General features: G+C 40.7%; 1 protein-coding gene across 1 annotated transcript in view; it reads left to right on the top strand.

Annotated features, from left to right (window-relative positions):
- LOC124722646 (peroxisomal targeting signal 1 receptor) overlaps positions 1-21,103 on the top strand; it is a 255,487-nt gene that overhangs the window by 154,710 nt on the left and 79,674 nt on the right. Inside the window, exon 10 of the mRNA XM_047247792.1 lies at positions 3,967-4,112. Coding sequence (XP_047103748.1) covers positions 3,967-4,112 — 146 coding nt within the window. The remainder of the gene's footprint in view (positions 1-3,966; positions 4,113-21,103) is intronic.

Below are 21,103 nucleotides of genomic sequence, written 5' to 3'. Positions count from 1 at the left end.
ACTAATTAGATCATACTTGACTAACAGAATGCAGGAAGTTGTGGTAAATAACCATAAATCAAATGCTGTACCAGTTGTTAGAGGTGTACAGCAGGCCTGGGTACTTTCTTGCATCACAAATTCATAATGCAATTACCATGGATAACAACTTGGTGGAGGTGAGGAAAAAAACAAAAGTAATGCTTGAAAAGTCAGCCATATGGCTTGACAAAACAATCTTGTCCTAAACAATAGCAAGACAGAAACTCTGTACTTCTCCCTGCACAAGTTAAATGAAAAAGTAAGAGTGTGACTTGGTTACACTTCTCAGAATCCACCTGGATCCCAAATTGACTTGGAACAGCTACACCGAACAGTTACATACTAAATTATCTAAAGTAGCCTTTTTTTGTTAAGCAAATTGAAAACATTGGTTAGTAAACAACTACTCCTACCTCCTTACTGTGCTCTCTTTGTCTCATCTGCAGTATGCAATAAAACTATGGGACAACTCACACAGTGCTTAAACAGTGTTCCTGTGGCAGAAGAAAGCTATAAGGGCAGTCACAGGATCTAAAAGCTGATCATCATGTCGAAAGCAGTTTAGAGACCTCAGCATCTTGACCATACCTTCCCTTTATATTAAAACATGTCTTTTTTCCACAAAAAAATTCTTTACCTAGCAAAATAGCTATCCATTCCAATGAAGCTTGAAATAAATATAAACTAGATGTAGAATTTACAAAGCAGTACAAGATCCAAAGTACTTTTAAACACACAGGAATGAAGCTATATAACAAGCTACCACCATCAATGAGAGAATTACCAAATGAGACTTTCTAGAAGCATCTTCATAAATTGTTAGTTGTTGATTGTGTTTGCAGTGTTAAGAAATTTGTAGACAGTAAATTTCCTTATCCCCATGCATTGTTCAAACGGATACTTTCTGTAATAATTAAGCTAAGAGATAATAAAAATTGAATATTTTGTATTCCTCAAACTTTTAAAGTGTATGCAAAAAACTTCAGAGTTGTATAACATAGAGTGTATAGCGTTTCTTACCAGTTTCAAGTGCACCACACAATTTGACAGTACTAAGAAAATTTCTAGCAATAAGATGGCAAAATATTAAATGTGATGTAAAATTTGAAATGTAAAATGGTCTGTATCAACATTTGTTGGCCAGTGTTAAGAAAAAGTCAATAAAATGTGTTATAATAAATGTTTTTACTGTGAATAGGAATGACTATTACAATAACAGAATTATATTCAAATTGAGGACTTCATAAATGACCTTGCAGTATAAAAAGTGTGTAGATGAGACTTAATGCACTTATCACAAATTTGGTACTTCACAATAAACAAATGATTAGGCTAACAGAACAACACATGACCTTTAACTCTGAGAATTCAGTAACGTCCAAAATGTTCATACTGCGTTGTATCATAAGCTGTTTCAAATGGAATTCAGAGACTGGCAGATTCAGGGTTGAAGAAGACCAGTGTTCCACCAGACTACCTTGAGTAATATTGTATAGCACTAATACTTAAAATAATTTGTTGTCAATAGTCTATACATTACATTCATATCACACCTGTTTTATGTCTTTTTCTCAACCTCAAACCTCTCTCTCATTCGAAGGATGTTGATTGTTAGCTCATATTCTTGAGCTGAATAGTGTGCACTCATCCTGTGTGATGCTCTATTTTGGATTGGTTATGCTGCCACTGATACAAAGATTCATTTAGAAGCTTTACTGCGATAGAAATCATTTGTAGTCCCCAGTTTATCACAAAAGTAACACTTGGTGATTACACTGAAATACAGAATAAATGACACATTGTTCAGAAGTATTACTGATCGTGTTAATTGTCCGGGGTACAAATGAAACAATTGTCAGTACGCCAACTTCAGTTATGGTGGTAGAAACCACTCGATGGAAATTAATCGCTTACCCGAATGGTATGACAGTCTGCCAAAGTAGAAGTTATCAGCTGTAGGTAGATGTCACTGTACTCAGTTACCAAGCAGACCCATCACAACATGAAACGGTACAAAGAATGACCAATTTAATGTAGAGTCATCATCAATACTTTGTTCAGCAGAACAACACATTCTCTAGCAAATAGAAGTGAGACTGGGCATGCAGCGTGAGCGTCATAAATAGGCCATCTGACATGCCCATGTGACCTCTTGCTAGCTGGAGATACTGTGTTGTTTATTACTTGCAGTGACTGCTGGATGTAGATGAAGTGAGACATGTCGATAGCATGCCATCATCCATCAATACATCTGGCAGGATTACAAGAAAAACTTCTGGTAAATTGCAGATAATAGAATGATCAAGGTCAGGGGTGTGTGTGTGTGTGTGTGTGTGTGTGTGTGTGTGTGTGTGTGTGTGTGTGTGTGTGTGTGTGTTTTGCCTGCGTGCATGGGCTGCGGAACAGAACACGGAACTGATAGCTGACCCCACAATGTGTAGTTACTTATTTATGTACCTATCCACAGCCCAAATATATATATATATATATATATATATATATATATATATATATATATATATATATATATGATAAGACCAGTGGAAAAGCAAGGTACTTGTGATTAATTGGACTATAGATTTTTATTATGAAAAGAATGAATTTCAATGAATTACATGTGGTTGGGACAGATTACATCACTTGTTAGAAATACAAGCATAGTATAAGGAGGTTTGCTTGGTTTAAGTTGCTATTAGATCACCTAAATAAATCTAATGTTTGTGATAACATATGTGTAGTAGGCTGAGGACCAAAGTATAATTATCTGACTTCCAAATAATTTGTATCTTAACAAGTTAAATATATGGTAATTGTATTATAAACACAGGAAATTTCTGTTGCAAAACTCTGATCCAGTTTTAACTTCGTTTGTCACTTTTTTTAAAATTGATTATTTGGATAGCTGTCTTGTGCACAAAACTTGAATTTAGTCCATCCAGCAGTCTGGTTTTTGTGTATTTTCCATTCACTTTTCATATTGTTTCAATGTGGAAATCATTCATTTTATACTGTTCGTGCCTCAGTGCCCAAAAGATTTGTACAATGCATAGAATTGTGAAGAGGTGTTAGCACATGGTCTAGTTGCAGTGCCAAGTAGACCTTAGCACACCAACTGCTTCTCTTACAGTCAAGAGAACTGTGGTTATTAGTAAATGTGAGCGCAAGTTACATAATAGTGTTTCTGAGCTCATAACTGAATTTTCTGTGATGCAACACAAGAGTTGCTAAATGGTTAAAAAACAAGTAGAACTGGGTAGATACCACTTCATCATTTGCTATTACGCAAAGTATCATCTCCCTGCTTTGGTAACAGCTTCATTACCTGAGAGTTGAGCTAAAAGATCTCGAAGACTTTTCAAGACTGGCAACTCATAGCGAAGCTGATGTCTTACATTGTGCACAAGCCAAACTAAATATCACCTTATGCTCATTTATCTTCAGAGTTTGCTGGTGTACTAGATTTATGTCATAATAATAGAAAACTCCAGAGGAAGCTTAGCCAATGTTGGCTAAGGTGAGGTTTGAAATGAACCAAAAACTGGTACAAAATGTGACATATTCGCTGATAAGTAAATATCCAGACATTGGTGTCTTGTTTCTTGTTTATGCCACCTTACAGCATTTTCAGTGCAGGAATCTGGAGAAAGAGTTTTTGGAGCAATAGATTTCTCCAGGAACCACAGTGAAGTACAAAAGTTAGGTGAGCTCGAATGATATACTATGAAGCAAGGTTCCTCTAATCTGTGTATGCAGTGGTATATGATTTCCTTCAGTCTGTAGCTGATAACTTTGTGTACATAGTGCAGTCTAGTTAATAATATCTGTCATAAAAGGAATGAATGTGTTCCACAATTATAATTGAAAATTCACCTGCTTTAATTGCTTAAGTGTGTGTGCGCATGTGTGTCCACAGTTGATCCTCATGCTTACTTTATACTGTTTCAGAGATGGCTGTTTGCAAATCCTAAATACAAAGACTTAATTGCAGATCAGGGTCAGGCACTAGAAGGAAATGCACAATCTGAAGAGACAGAAAGAATGATGGCTGATGTTCTTTCAAAGGCTGGCTTGAGATCATCTTTTCTAAAAAGGTTGTTACCATATATGTATATATGAATGCATGTATGTTATTCATAACTAAGCTGTATTTGCTAGTCCTCATCCCCATCATCATCATCATCATTATCACCTATTTCGACTTAAGACTTCTACTACTGTTCCTCCTCCACCATCACTGCTACCATTACTTAGATAAATGTTTCATGGATCATTTTGCACTGTAGATCGTAATGATGTGGAACGAGTCATTTTACATTCACATCGCAAATTAATTTGTACTTCTAGTTACATTCTGGACATTTTTAAGGTATTATTTTTTTTTTACAAAAAGATACACAGACAGACAGACAGAGAGAGAGAGAGAGAGAGAGAGAGAGAGAGATATGTGAGTAAGTCTTACCTACCAAGACTATGGCCATGACCACTCTGCTGGTGTCATGGTGTCACAACAACCACAATGCTTGTGCTGCTCTAGATCTATCAGTCATTATGATGGTGGTCTAATAAGAATTCTGGGTGTTGTTCAATGGTCTAGTGGAAGTCTTAGAATTTGTGCCACTTTGGTGACTTGCCTGTGCTTATTCCTACCCCAGTAATCTTACCGAGGAGAGAGGGAACCTACAGTTTAACCTAGAATCCGAACAACTTTTCATTCGTGGAAAACCTTGACGTCAGTGTGAGGCAAAGATTAGGCTAAATGCTGACTGAAATATTCTAGGGTCTGACCCAGATTTGGTACTGCAACCTTTGGGTTTCTGGGCAAGTGCTTTGCCACTAGGCCTTACTACGTGGCGGCTGTACCCAGACTATCGTTGAAGCAGATGTTCATCCTTCCGATCCTTTGATATCTCCATATACTAACAATGCATCACATTTCTCATCCACTGACCATAACAAGGTCCAGGGCTTCATGAAATTTGTGATAAATTGTATACAGAATTGAGATTTTGCATCTCAGATAGTTCTGTTGTTACGTTGAGTGTGTGGGTTTTCACAACCTGAGTTCTTTTTTTTTTTTTTTTTTTTTTTTGACCATGTGGTGATATGATAAAACTACCAACATTTCGCGCACTATTGCCGGCTGCCTGTGTCAGGGTGATACTTGTTGTGTACAGTTACTGCTTTATATATTTTGTTAAGTCCATATCCCTGGAGTTGTAAATGGCTGGAAGTCCTGGCACGCTATCAGTTGTAACTTACTGTGCATCTCCTTAGCAGAGAACTGTTCATAGCGAGTGGAACAGAGAAAAAGTCACACCCAACTACAAAAATGGCTGCAGACCATCATGGAATGCTACCAGCCTATATCAGTCATATCTTCCTCTTTTAGTATCCTAGAACATGTTCAGAGTTCAACATAATGGTCTACTTCATCAAACCGTATTGTACACTTCATGCATAATGTCACGAAAACCATGCATGTGCTGCTACTTACTTTTCAAACCTTTTTTTCTTTGGTGTTGGACTGATGTTGTCTAAAGACAATATGTTTCTATGGGATATTTAGCCAGATTTGATACTGGGTCAAGGATTTATTGACGGTAAAATGCATCATGTTGTTATGCACAACTAAGAAGTAAAATTGCTTGAACTCCTGGGAACTGGTTTTTGACTCCAGGTCTGCTAGAAAGAAGTCATTGCAGTTTGTCATTGGAAAGCATGCATACTTTTCTGTCTCCAGTACCTCTGGGATCTCCTACTTTTTCTTAAGAGAATGGTGGACTGTTTTTATGAAAAGTGCATAACATATGCTACTCGCCAGAACACACAGGCACTGCTGCATAATGTGACAGTTTGAGTGGGATAATTGGCTGAATTTTCATCCAGGATGGACTTGGAGTAATACATTCATATTTTAGAAGAAAGTATGCCACCAGCCATTTCATCTCTCTATCTAGCGGAAAAGATTCCTATCATCTAATTTGGGCAAGTTAACAGCAGCTAGCACTCGTGAAAGAAATTAACTGAAGGCCCATCTAGAAAGAAGTATTGGTATTGGAATGGCTTACAAAGTCAGCAGACTTAAATCCAGTCAGTTGGGTTTGGGCATTGACGCTTTGAGACAGAGCTACATTAGGAACAAAGCAGCGTGAGCATCAGCATTTTATTTAAATGAAATCAAAGCCTAGTTGATGAACAAAAGCTGAACAAAGTGCAAAGCAGAACAATGTGAGAAGTTTTCAATAAATCCGAAAGTAAAAGTTTGACAAATGATCTAAGAAGTTTAGGTCTGAAATAGTCAACAAGTGGATCAAAATCATAAATTTGGTCACTCAGTGATCATACTGGCACCAAAAACAGAAGATGAAAGAGAGAAAAATCTGGAAAACTGAATATGGTCTTCCAAAAGTGTTTCGCCAGAGAAAATCATAACACAGCTCCTACTTTCAGTCAATGCATGAGTGCTAAAATGGTAGATATTGAGATAAGCGATAGTGGAACAGAAACTACTAAGTAGTGTGTAGGCAACTTCACTGGCTGAAACACCAATGAGGTTCTACAGAGATAATTCAAAAGAACTTGCTCTCCACCTAGCAGTAATTTATTTTAGGTTGTTGGAGTGATGGAGGGTTCCTATTGATGGGAAAAAGTGCATATCATACCCATTTTCAAGGGGGGTCATTGGGCAGATGCACATAATTATAGGTCTGTACCACTGATGTCAATCTGTTGTAGAATTATGGAATGTGTTTTATTCTTAAACATTATGACATTTGTTGGACAATGAAAATTCCTCTATAAAAATCAACATGGACTCCACAGACAGGGATATTTCAAAACTCAATTTTCTCTACTTGTTCATGAGGGCCAGAGTGCCATAAACAGTGACAACAAAGTTGATGCTGCATTCCTTGGCTTCTGGAAGGTGTTTGATACACAGGGCGTGTATAGAAATATGGAAACACCAAAAACACAACTCTTTAGCATGTCTGATATGGTGTAGAAAACTTGCTGGCATTCAAAACAGCTTTCAGTTGTATCAGAATGGATAAATACAAGTCCTGTATGGTTTTCAAGGAAATGTTATACTATTCTTCCTGTAAAATGATGACAAGTTCAGGTAACGATGATGGAGGTGCTTAGTGATCATGCATTGTTCTCTCCAAAGTAGACAACAAAGGCTCAATAATATTGAAATCTGATGACTGTGGTGGCTGGGAGAGATGTGAAAATTCATCCTCGTGCTCACAAAACCAATTCTGAATGATGTGAATTGTGTGAACCACTGCCATGTTGTCTTGAAATGTACCATCACTATTGGGAAACAAACATTGTACCATGATACTGACTTGATGAGCTGAAACAGTCACATAACCCTTGGTGGTAAAACGAACTTGTAGAGTAACCATGGGTCTCGTGCAATAGCAGAATATGGGTGCCCATACCATCATTGAATCCCCACCATATTTCAATCTTGGGATGTAAACTTGGCCAGAAGTTGGAAACAATGTGAAACCAGACTCACCCAATCAAATTACATTCTTCTATTGCTCCGTGGTCCACATTTTGTGGCTTTGGCATCATGCTTTCCTGTTACAGGGATTTGCATCACTGATAAGTGGTTTTTGAATTCCAGCTTGCTCTGCAGTTATCTGCTTGTGGAGCTCCCTTCATGTCTCGGTGCGGATAAGGTTCATGACTGCGACATCAGTCCTGCAGCAACTTTTGCAGCACTCGCTCTGGTATGGAAATTTTTGTCAGAATCCTCTTCCATGACCATCTGTTGCACTCATTCAACACACATTTTCAGCTGTGTTGAAACTTGGCAGGTGATAAACACAGTTGTTTTTATTACAGAAGTTTATTCTGTCAGATCACATAGAAATATACAGTGATCACTAGTTTCAGTGAAACTGAATCGCCATCTTCAGATCATTTTTGTAGAAAAATTTTTACACAGCCAATCCATTTCATCAACTGTCCACATTAATTCGACAAACTTACAGAGATGATATTCCGTAGTAGAATAGCTGCCCGAACAGTGCACAATAGTCACAAATAAAATATGTAAGATGTGTATAAATCCTTTCACACAATATGAAGGGATTTTATACATGTCTTATGTATATTATTTATGTCTTTTATGCACTGTTCAGAGAGCTTCTCTCTTATTGTATGACAGGAGATAGTACTATTTGCCATCTCTCTAAGTTGTGTCCAACTAAGGCAAACAGTTGATGAAATGGATTGGCCCTGTAAAAATTTTTTTCTGTGCAAATGATCTGAAGATGCTGATTCAATTTCGCTGGAACTAGTAATCATTGTGTATTTTTATGCAGTCTAGGTCAATAAACTTCTGTATTAGAACAGCTGTGTTTAGATTTTGAGCTTGCCTCCAGTATAGTGGCAATCCCAGGTAATCATTATTAGCAGATGAGGTTTTTCAACTTTCTCTGTATATAAATCTCCGATGTGGTGCTTCTTGAAACACCAAACACTTCGGCTACCTTGGTTACAGAAGCATCCACCATAGAAGCACCAACAATTTGCCCATGTTCACATTCACTGAACTCTGACATAATGCACTCACTGCTACACAGAACATTGTTATGACCATGGCAGACAAATGCCGTTCATGATCAAATACAGCAGTGCAGCTTGCAGGCTTGGCTAGCATCTGCAATTATGTCTAGGCATGCATTTCTCACAGGATATCCATATTTTTCTCCAACCCCTGCAGTTCTGTAGTGCTGTTTGATGAACAAATTAAAAGTTATTGAGTATCAAATGAGATAAGCAACTAGATTAGCACTTTATTACACACACACAGCTCGACACACTGTTCTTAACGAAACAAAATAAACATATTTAAAGGTAACGTCAGGATTAACACCAGAGAAAGTGGTACAGCCATTACTGTTCACAATTTTTATTAATGAAGAAATGGATACCATTGGAGGATCCATGAGGCTATTCTATGGTATGATGCTGTGCCTATAAGAAGGTAGCAATGCCAGAAAATTGCAACAAACTGCAGAAAAAGCTGCAATAGGCTGACGATTGGTGTAGGGACTGGCAGTTCACCCTGAACATAAATGTTACGTACTGCGTACAAATAGGCAGAGAGGCCCACTGATATTTTTTTTTTTTTTTTTTTTAATTACACTTCAGGTGACAAATTACTGGAAATAGTAACTTCAACATAAAAGATAATGTGATGTTTGTGATGGCTTTCAATGGCTTCACACTGGTGACTACTTGGCTACTTGTAGACTAGCTAAAGTAGTGATGATCTGCAACTGGCTCTGTGAATGGAACTGCTGGCTAGCTGCAGGGCAGCATCTTAAGTACTCATTGGGTGGAATGTTATTTGTCCATCTCCCAGGTGTACACACGACCAGTATAGAGTAGTAGTGTGTCAAAGGTAGCACCACCTGGGATGATGTTGGCACCCCTGTTTCATGTGGTGGAGCTTTCTTTTCTGTAAACCTGGTGGGAAACATATTTCTGTTTACTGGTGAAGGTTAAGATATGAAGTCTCTAGAATGAAATTTTCACTCTGCAGCGGAGTGTGCGCTGATATGAAACTTCATGGCAGATTAAAACGGTGTGCCAGACTGAGAATCGAACTTGGGACCTTTGCCTTTCGCGGGCAAGTGCTCTACCGACAGAGCTACCCAAGCACGACTCACGCCCCATCCTCACAGCTCTAATTCCGCCAGTACCTCGTCTCCTACCTTCCAAACTTCACAGAGAGCACTTGCCCGCGAAAGGCAAAGGTCCCGAGTTAGTCTCGGTCGGGCACACAGTTTTAATCTGCCAGGAAGTTTCATATCAGCCCACACTCCGCTGTAGAGTGAAAATTTCATTCTAGAAACATCCCCCAGCCTGTGGCTAAGCCATGTCTCTGCAATATCCTTTCTTCCAGGAGTGCTAGTTGTGCAAGGTTCGCAGGAGAGCTGTGATTCGAAACCTTCCACAGGTTTTGCTAGCAAGCCTGTGTTTATTTATCAGCAGTTGACACATAATGGGACAGTCACCCATCAGCACTAGCTATATTGCAGTGAAGCTGAGATCTGTGAATAAGCACAAGCACAGCAAAATATCTAGGAGTAACTGTTTTAAGTCAGCGTAAGTGGGGAACGGCATGAAAGGACTACAATGAGAAAATCAGAGGAACTATAGCACCTATGGAGGTTTGTAGACAGTCTTTCTTCCCATGTTCCAGCCACAAATGGAACAGGGAAAAGGGGGAGAGGGAGGGGGCTCATAGTGGTACCAGATGTACCTTTATCCACACAGTGCAAGGTGACTTTGAGAGTATAGATGTACATGTACTGGAAAGACACTTGGAAATCATGTATTGGGCATATGGAAGAGTACTGAGATGCCTTTTGTTATAAATTTCATAATTTATGCCGATTTTTAAAAATTTATCATTCACAAACGTAATTCCTACTCCCCTGGAGCAACAATATCTGAACAGTGAGGATTCATGGTTCTCATATAAATATGAGAAATGTTTTTCGTTTCTTATTTTTGTTTCATGTTGGGTCAATAAAATCCACCAATACTATTGTATTTTTGAAATGCCTTTCAACAGTGAAGAAAACATTACTGATTGATTGCTCATTTTTACTTTATAATTACACATTTCATGTCAATATAACCAAGCTAACAATTGGAAAGGTTCTTGTTCTTACCTTTACAGTGCCATTTCTTCAAGTATGTGTTACAGACACATTTCATTTCTGCGAAAAAATTAAGTCCCATCACTTTTAAGAATTATTTATTGTTAAAGCATTGTGTTTTGAGGGCTTATTAATTGAATGTCCTAATAAAATGTGGTCACATTACAAATATGAGTTTTCATCTAATAAACATTTTATTATATGTATTTGTCAAACTTGAAATGAGATTTTCTGATAAAAATTTACAAATGCAAAAATAATGGTATGTTAAAACATGTTCATGTTTGTTCCTGGATATTATATGAAAGGACAATTTGGAAAAAGAGAAATTGTGGTTGTTAATTTCTGCTTTGTGTGTCCCCTTTAAATGAACACAGTGTGGTGGCTGTAAAAAGTGTTTGTTAAGTATTGATACCTTACTAATGGAATGTCATTTGCTCTTTGCAATAGACGGACTTGGAAATTCCTGTTGCCAAGATACAGATTTTCTTTCTTTCTTTCCCCCGTTAAAACTGTTCTGGATATGTAAGATGTGTCCTAGACAGAGTTTCACTAGAATGAAAATAAATAAATATACAAAGTCACTAATGTAATAAAATATTACTGTCCACATTTTTCTGTTTTAAAATTGCCATCATCACTATCATTACTTTTTGAAGAAAGAGGACCATGAGAACAATAATGGTTAGGTCATAGGCTTGTAGAAATTTCTCAATCATCAGTTTATTATGAGTAAAGCTGTTAGAAATAGTATTTTTCTCTCTTATGTGAGACAAACAAGGAAATTCCTAATGGCAGTGCAGGATCTGGAGACTTAAACAGCTTGTGTAATTCACAGCATCTTCCAGAGGCTGTACCCAGGCACCTTGCATGCCAAGTGTGTTTAAAGTTTTTTGTTTTTCAAATTTTTTATTTTATTTATGTGTTTTTTATTTAAATGCGATTGTGCAATTTGTACTGGAATACTTGTAAATGGATAAGGTCCATATCAGATTGAACTAACAGAGATGTCAAACGTGTCCGAAGAGCAGCAGCATTAATGCTCAACATCTTGTTTGACTTGTGAGAAACAGGTGCAGAAATGCCAAGAAATCTGGATATCTGTCAGTATGGGCATTGAATGCAAAATAAATGAGTTTGAGTTCATCACAGTTTGGCAGACAATTTTAATCTGTTCCACAACTTTGCACATATCACTACAGAACTGAATAATCATATAACTGATATTATCCTTTGTAACACAATACTGTGTTATTTTGCCATCTCTTTGCCCAATATATCTCTTCACTCAGAAGTAATTACCCATGCCAAGAATTTATGACACTGGAAAGACCTGATTACATTAACAGAAAACCTATAATCGAGATAATATGTATATGAAAATAGATGACTACTCACCAAATAGTGGATAAGCTGAAGAGGAATGGAATGGGCAATGACTATTTGGGATATTGAGAGGGGAAAGGGAGCATATATAAGGGAGTTGGGTTAGAGGATACAGAATAGTCAAAAGAGATTAGATTAGCTTACAATTTGTGTACTGTGGTGGGTAACAGAAGTTACAAGGGTAGTGAACAGAAAGCTAGCTGAAACCACAAGTAAATAGCAACAAAATTTGAAGATTATGATTGGAGTGTTATACAGGGTGATTATAATTAAAGTTAAGCTACCGTTGCACATATTCGACAATTCTGTGTATTGACATATCCTGTCAGATGGAAGTGAGCTGTGTCTGTCCACTTCCATGTGAGCAAGAAATTCTAAAGCAAAGGTCTCTCTTGCTGGAAAGTCAACAGGAAGGAACTCGTGCACATGGATAATTTTGAATGGGTAGTAAAGAAGGATGTTTCTTAGGATTTTACGCACTGTGCTCGTGGGTATGTCCAGTGTTCGGAAAATTATCCATGCACTACATGTTTGCACACCACCACTCGTCTCTTCCTACTGTGGTCACTGCTTCCACTGATGTTGAATCAATTAGTTTCCTCTCTCTACCAGGTTGCGCACCAAAAGAACCCATCTTTTCGAATCTGAATAATTTTCTCCAAACCCATGGCAGTCATTAGACCAATGCCTTTTTTCAAACCCTTCAGTGTCTGCAACTTCTGCAGAGCAACGTGTACACGTCATCATTCTTGTAATATAGCTTTACAAGCAGAGCACGATCCTACACTGAGACAGTCATGATGAACGTCGCAGATGCAAAAGGAGAAAAGCTGTGCACCTGGTGTGTTTATACCAACTTCAGTGGGTTGTGTGCATGACAGGTGTTTCATTTACATATTCTGACACATACAGTGCCATCTATTGATGAATTTTTACACTTTTTTTTCCATATGTTTTCCCCCTTCTTCGATAATATTACATTGCAATTTGACGTCATTCTGACTAGTGGTGTTATTTCTACAGCATTTTGAAAGCTTAACTTTGATTATAGTCACCCTGTATTGTACAGATAGATTGGATGCTGGTGGAAGATTTATGTTTATAGCTGTGAGTAATATGATGATGTGTAACATGATGATCTGGTTCTCTTATAGACCCCCTGCCTCATAAGTCGTCATGGTGGACTATTTCTTGGAAAAGTCAGATGTTACTCTTCAATTTCATACTGAACTTTAACTGGGATAGTGAATATAGTGGGTGGGAAAGGACTATTCTAAATGCTTTATCCAAAAATTACCTTGAGCCGTTAATCAGAGATTTGACTCATTAGACTTAATGTCTTGAATCTCCTGGTTACAAGCAGGCTCAAACTGTTTGACTCAGTTGATGTAGAGCAGGGAATCAGTTGTCATAAGTCCACAATAGCATCACTGATTACAGATGTAAATAGAAATAAAGGTAGGAATATTTTCTACTAAGTAAGTGTGAAAAATTTCAAATTACCTGAACAGTCAACATAAAATATTATTCTCTGTCTGAAAATGTGTAGTACAATTAGACAATCTTTGCAGGTTTGAATAACTCACAGTATTGGTCTCAGGTAAACGTGTCAAAAACTGTGGTATTTTGACAGGTAACTTCCCTGCCATTTTCAAGGCATGAACTGCAGCCTAATTTGTTGGTGCTCCTCCATATACAAACATGGTTTGAAGGGCTGTGTAGGTGTGGCTTATATGGAAGACAGTGCAGAAAGATGTACAAAGGGTGATCAAAAAGTTTCCATTTGAAGAGCATACATTCCCAAATCGGTATGCCAACTAGACAAAATTGCTGTGAGCGCTGAGGCACTCATCCTACCGACATACCAGGTTGACGGTAGTTGTTTGGTAAAACATGTCCTGCTGCACGAAGAAGTCTGTAGTTGCCTGCTGCACACTGTCATCCAACTGCAATCATCGACCCTCCAAGGCCTTTTTTAAGGGACTGAAGGTGTGATAAGCACATGAGGAGAGATCAGTATTGTGGGGAGGGTACTTGAGTGTGTCTCAGTTGTCCGTAATGGATAATACTGGCCTCCCAGATTGATCATCACCTAATGTTGAACCATGACTAGCACGGAACTTGGCTCACCATTCCACAACAGGAGTTTCCGACAGACATCCTGCCCAGTACACATTCTTCAGTCTCCGATAGGTGTCTATCAATGTTTGTCCTTCATCAGCCAAGAAAAGAATACAGCACATTGGTCCTGTTTGGATGCATTTGGTAATAATGTCACCATAGCTTATGTTCCCATATTTACCACATGCAGGTTGGAAAAACACAATTACCACACCAATCCCTTGCCTACATGTCTGTGCTTTTATACCAGTATTGGAGTCGCACATCATTGCATATATGCTGCAGCAACACCATGAAAGGGGATCTTTTTGATCACCCCTTATGCTACACAGAATCAGTAGTAGTGCCATGGATACCTTTGCCAATATGCTTTTCCGCTAGAGGAAGAGCTGTATCCCATGCCGCACTCAAACAAAACACTCAATCCTTTTATAAATTAATGAGCTAATTTATTGTCAGTGGTTTCTCTTACAACATTCTCAGTAGAGACCAAAACATTCATGTTCTTATACTCCATAGTCATTATCGATGTAGTATTCTGCAATCACTGATTTGCTTTGCTGTTGTGAATTTATGTAACATTGGTGTTCTACACAGTAGTCTTCAGTAAGGACTGATGGGCTGACTGAATCAAGAGCAAAGTTCAGTATGCCTTCAAAAGGAATGGGCCTAGCAAAAATTTGATGTGGGAAAGGCCCCTGTGCTTCAACACCAATGTTAGAAAGCTCCTGGAGAGCAAATTGAGCTTAAGCATAGGTTACAATGTAGTCCAAATCCTTGTCATCAAACAAAAACTGAAAGAAACCATAATGACTGTAAACAAAGCCACACTTGAGGCATCCATCGAACTCAAAAGTATAATACTATCTGCCCAAAATCCTAACTAATTATCATCTTACATTAAGTCAGTAACTTGATCAAAGTCATCTATCCAGCCACCGAGGGACTATGCTGGCATCTAAATAGAGATAACAGAGAGAAGGCCAAAACACTAACTTCAATCTTCTAAAACTGTTTTTCCAAGAAAATCATACTATAGTTCTTCCTTTCAGTCCTTGCACAAACATCAAACTGATAGATATTGAGATGGGTGACTGCACACTGGAAAATCAACAAAAACTGCTTAACATAGGGAAGGCTGTCAGACCTAATGGGAAACGTACATGACTCTTATGTCTAGCATGCAAAAGAACTTGCTCCTCATCTAGCAACAGTCTGTCATAGGTTACTGGAGGAACTAAGAGGTCTAAGGGTAGGAAAAAATGCATAGATTTTCAAGAAATATTGTCAATAAGGTGCACTAATTTATAGGCCCATATCACTGATGTCGGTCTGTCATAGAATTTTTCTAATACATTTTATGCTCATGTGTTGTGACCAGCCTGGAATCTAAAGTCTCCATGGTAGGAATTGACAAGGAATCCACAAACAACTGTCATGCAAAACCCTGCCCACCCTATCTGTCCACAAGATCCGGAAGACAGCAGACCAGATGTGCCCAACCCATATACGACCCTGGTATAGGCTGTCTGCAACCCATGGCAGTTTTTGGTAACATAACATATAACACACACATCATTTCCTTAAACCAAAAATAGTATATAACCCAAATAGTTGGGAAGTTTAACTTGTGAAGAAAGAAAAACTAGGTGCTTAATGGAGCCAACTGTGACCTTCTAAATCACTGACATGTACCATAACAGTCACTAGGTGTTCAATATTTACATTCATTATTGAATGCTTGGTACCCTGTGAAAATAAAGTGCTGTGGGTTCTCACTCTTATAGAGGGTGAACATTAATATAATCGACAACCTGCAGGGACAGATTTCGAACTGGAAATGGAGGAAAAAAGGTCCTATGAACATGTGTCCGGAAATAGTTTGCGTGCAATGCCAACAAATCATCCCAAAACAGAGTACGGAGCTGCATCGCATCCACGTCAGAACAGATTTCAAAGTGGCCTCCATGGGACTGCATGTAATAGGTATAATAGCAATTGTATTGCAGGATACACATAATCATACCCAAGAAACACATGAGACATGGTCAGAGGAACTGTCATTCGTCAGTGCCATCTACCGTATCTGCATTGCATTTCTGGACACATGCTCATAAGACCTCAGCTACACCACGTTGGCGATTGCTGTGAAAACAAGTTCTCCACTTACGTGTACACCACCATTACTCTACCACGCAAACATAGGGGTTACACTCGTCTGGTGTGAGACATTTCCTGGGGGGTCCATTGGGGACTGAACCGCACAATAACCCTGGGTTCGTTGTGGGGCGGCAGAGGGCTGAAATGGACTGCGGTAGTCGTCGTGGGGTAGCGGACCACTGTGGCTGCAGTGGGGACGAAGCCTCTCTGTTGTTTCTAGGTCCCCGGTTAACATAACATAACATAACATGTTCCCAGGGAAGAATAGATCGGTATTAACTATCTTGCTGCACATTTTGCGTCAGTTTCTCTAAAATGAAACATGTTCAGTGTGTAGTCTGATTTTGGATCACTGACACTCGTCTGGATAATGCCCTTAGAGTTGCCACTAAGAGTGTAAAATCAGATACTTGAAGCCTTATAATTTCTAAGACTTTCCTGGTGATTTGTAGTCATCTCGTATAATAGGATGTACTGCCAGTGGTCTGAATCTTCGCAACACGATATTTCAATGACGTAACTCGGCATCTTCATCAGGTGTTCCCTGAGACATCGTATTGGGAAGACGCAGACCACCGGCTGTACATCCAATTCTACGATATAACTTGAAGCCTTGTTCAAGGCTAGCAGTGCCATTTCTCTAAATTCAGGTAAAACTTACGCTGTAATAAAAAAATATTTTCTTTGTTTACATTGAAGTATACTAGCTGAGTACTTGGCACTGCCCAGGTATATATTTATTCCAGTCTTCTATTAGCCCAACAACTCCGTCAACCCCCCCCCCCCCCCAACCCCCCTCTGTCCATCTCCTCCTCACCCCCCTCTGTGTCCATCATCTCCTTTCTACCCTTCTCTCTGTCCATCTCCTTTTCATCCCCCTCTGTGTCCGTCTCCTCCTTCACCTCCCCCTCTCTGTCTGTCTCCTCCTTCGCCTCCCCCTTTCTGTCTGTCTCCTCCTTCGCCTCCCCCTCTCTGTCTGTCTCCTCCTTCGCCTCCCCCTCTCTGTCTGTCTCCTCCTTCGCCTCCCCCTCTCTGTCTGTCTCCTCCTTCGCCTCCCCCTCTCTGTCTGTCTCCTCCTTCGCCTCCCCCTCTCTGTCTGCCTCCTCCTTCGCCTCCCCCTCTCTGTCTGCCTCCTCCTTCGCCTCCCCCTCTCTGTCTGCCTCCTCCTTCGCCTCCCCCTCTCTGTCTGCCTCCTCCTTCGCCTCCCCCTCTCTGCCTGCCTCCTCCTTCGCCTCCCCCTCTCTGCCTGCCTCCCCCTCTCTGTCTGCCTCCTCCTTCGTCTCCCCCTCTCTGTCTGCCTCCCTCCTCCTTCGTCTCCCCCTCTCTGTCTGCCTCCCTCCTCCTTCGTCTCCCCCTCTCTGTCTGCCTCCCTCCTCCTTCGTCTCCCCCTCTCTGTCTGCCTCCCTCCTCCTTCGCCTCCCCCTCTCTGTCTGCCTCCCTCCTCCTTCGCCTCCCCCTCTCTGTCTGCCTCCCTCCTCCTTCGCCTCCCCCTCTCTGTCTGCCTCCCTCCTCCTTCGCCTCCCCCTCTCTGTCTGCCTCCCTCCTCCTTCGCCTCCCCCTCTCTGTCTGCCTCCCTCCTCCTTCGCCTCCCCCTCTCTGTCTGCCTCCCTCCTCCTTCGCCTCCCCCTCTCTGTCTGCCTCCCTCCTCCTTCGCCTCCCCCTCTCTGTCTGCCTCCCTCCTCCTTCGCCTCCCCCTCTCTGTCTGCCTCCCTCCTCCTTCGCCTCCCCCCCCTCTGTCTGCCTCCCTCCTCCTTCGCCTCCCCCCCTCTGTCTGCCTCCCTCCTCCTTCGCCTCCCCCCCTCTGTCTGCCTCCCTCCTCCTTCGCCTCCCCCCCTCTGTCTGCCTCCCTCCTCCTTCGCCTCCCCCCCTCTGTCTGCCTCCCTCCTCCTTCGCCTCCCCCCCTCTGTCTGCCTCCCTCCTCCTTCGCCTCCCCCCCTCTGTCTGCCTCCCTCCTCCTTCGCCTCCCCCCCTCTGTCTGCCTCCCTCCTCCTTCGCCTCCCCCCCTCTGTCTGCCTCCCTCCTCCTTCGCCTCCCCCCCTCTGTCTGCCTCCCTCCTCCTTCGCCTCCCCCCCTCTGTCTGCCTCCCTCCTCCTTCGCCTCCCCCCCTCTGTCTGCCTCCTCCTTCGCCTCCCCCCCTCTGTCTGCCTCCTCCTTCGCCTCCCCCCCTCTGTCTGCCTCCTCCTTCGCCCCCTCCTCTCTGTCCCCCTCCTCGTCGGCCCCCCACTGTGTCCGCCTCCTCCAACCCTTCTCTCTGTCTCCTTGTGTCCCACTCTGTCTCTTCCTGCTGCTCCTTTCTGTGACCGTCTCCTATTCCCCTCCTCTCTCTGTCCATCTTGTCCTCCTCCATCTAATTTCATGTTGTCCTCCCATCATCTAATACCATCTACTCCTTCCCCCGACTCTGTTCTTCTCCTCCTCTTTCCTTTCTCTTTCCATCTCCTTCTCACCCTTATGGTGTGTATATCTCCTCCTCCTCCCTCTTTGTCTGCTCATCTCCTCCCCCCCCCCCCCCCTCCTCTCTTTCTCAATGTTATAGCCCCCACCCCAGTAGGAGGCTAGTGGTTCTCTTACCACCACATTATTTTCTTCCAGATTGTAACTAACATGTGTACCAAAGTTGGTTGAAATTGTTAAAATGGGGTAGGATTAGCTTTTTACCTGTGCTTTGCCCACATACACACACGCCAAATACATTTCGGATATATTTAACATATTTCACAGACATTTGTACACACTTCACCTGTGCCTCTAACAAATTTTGACCTGTTGTTTCATTTTCATACAGCTCAATGTTTGACATCATATCTTTAGAACTGTGTATCTTACAGTGATATAATTTTGTAGGCACATCCAGTGGTTATGTGTGGACACTGTCTGTAAATAGAGGTAGTGGCAAAGAAATAATAAATTTAAACATGATGTGTGATGTGGCAGTTTTTCATGCATCTCAGTGTTTGACTTCGTATCTCCTGAACTATGTGCCATACAGTGATGTAATTATGGTGGTACTTTCAGTGGTATATGTGAATACTGTCAGTAAAATGTCGTGAATGCAGGTACCAGTAAAGAAGTAATAAATTAAAATGTTATGCTTCATGCAGCAGTTTTCTCTGGGTGAAGAGCAAAAATGTAGCAAGTGACAAACTTCTTTCCTTTCCTTTCGTCATTTTGTGGGGGTTGCTGGTGAGAAAAAGTTTTGTACAAGTTTAAAATAAAATTATGTGTAGAGTTTGTTGCAGGTTACTAAGTCATCTCATTCTCAAATACTCGATGAATAACGTGTGTGTGTGTGTGTGTGTGTGTGTGTGTGTGTGTGTGTGTGTGTGTGTGTGTGTGTGGGGGGGGGGGGGGGGGGGCGGCTACACTGATTTTTCACCCGCACCCACACTACTTAGATGGGTAGGCAATTCTTACCCCGACAGCGATTCTCTCCAAACAGTAAGTGATGGATGTACCAAGTTTTGTTGAAATCAATCCATTGGTTTAAAAGGAGATTGGAATTAACATACATACTTGCTACATACATACTCATAGACATTCATTTTTAGAATATGTATGGATTCAGCTGTAACCATTTAAGTGAAATCTGTTCTGTTCTGTCCATAGCATGAATTGAGATAAGTATCCTGTCTCCCGGAGCTAATAACATTTTACCGGACGTCATAAGTTTCTTTACTCAGCTCTTTTAAAATCTCAACATTGGCACCCAACTTGATGCTGTGTTCATCAACTTCTAAACCACATTTTATGCAATTCTGCATTGTCTCAAAGGAACAAATTATAGTTGCATATAATGTTAGACCAGTTTTGTGACTGGAGTGCAGTTTTTCAAGCAAGTAGAACACAGTATGTCATTCTTTACAGAGAGAAATCTTCAGCCATAAAAATTGCTTCAGATGTTTCCCTCAAGTTAGCTTTATGGGATCCATTACTATTTACAATATGTATAAATGATGTGACGGATAATGTTGGAAGCTCAGTGAGGCTGTTCATGGATGATGCGTTGTCTGTCAAAATGTAACGGTAGTATAAATTGTGCTGAAACACAGGAAAACATGCAGAGGTTCTCTGCTTGGTGAAGGGACTATCAGTTTGCCTCAACATAAACAAATATAATTTATTCCTCATAAATAACTGGAAATACCTGCTAGGTAGTTCGCAAAACCCTCGCTTGACAGCTCCTCGAGTGTTGCTCCTCAGCCTGGGACCGTTGTCATGTAGGGTTGATGAGGAAAATAGAGAAGATCCAAAGAAGAGTAGTTTATTCTATTGTGGATTTGTTTGCTAAGTGTGGAAGCATTATGAAAACGTTTGTCCAAATCCAATAGGAAATGATACAAGAGAGGTATTTTGCATCACAACGTGGTTCACTGTTAAAATTTAGTGTACATTCCTAGAAGAGTCAATCAACACATTCCTTCCACCTGCATATATCTCACAAAATGACCATCAAGGTAAAATCAGAGGGATTCAACCTCATACGGAGGCTTATCAACTGTTTTTATTGATTGGCATAATTTGTAATTGGAACAGGAAAGAGGTGAAGTGACAGTTGTATACAAAGTACTCTCTGCCACACATCACAAGATGCCTTGCAGAGTGAAGATGTGTATGTGTATATAGCTGTAGTGAGAGGGGGTTGTGAGGACAAGATGGAAGAATCAAGTGGTGACAGGAAATGAGTGGGGGGGGGGGGGGGGGGGGAGGCTGCAGGTGATGGACTG

Source organism: Schistocerca piceifrons, chromosome X (genome assembly GCF_021461385.2).
Source record: "Schistocerca piceifrons isolate TAMUIC-IGC-003096 chromosome X, iqSchPice1.1, whole genome shotgun sequence".
Taxonomy (NCBI): domain Eukaryota; kingdom Metazoa; phylum Arthropoda; class Insecta; order Orthoptera; family Acrididae; genus Schistocerca; species Schistocerca piceifrons.
The sequence above is the reverse complement of the archived record's forward strand: the minus strand, read 5'-3'. Positions and strand labels throughout refer to the sequence as shown.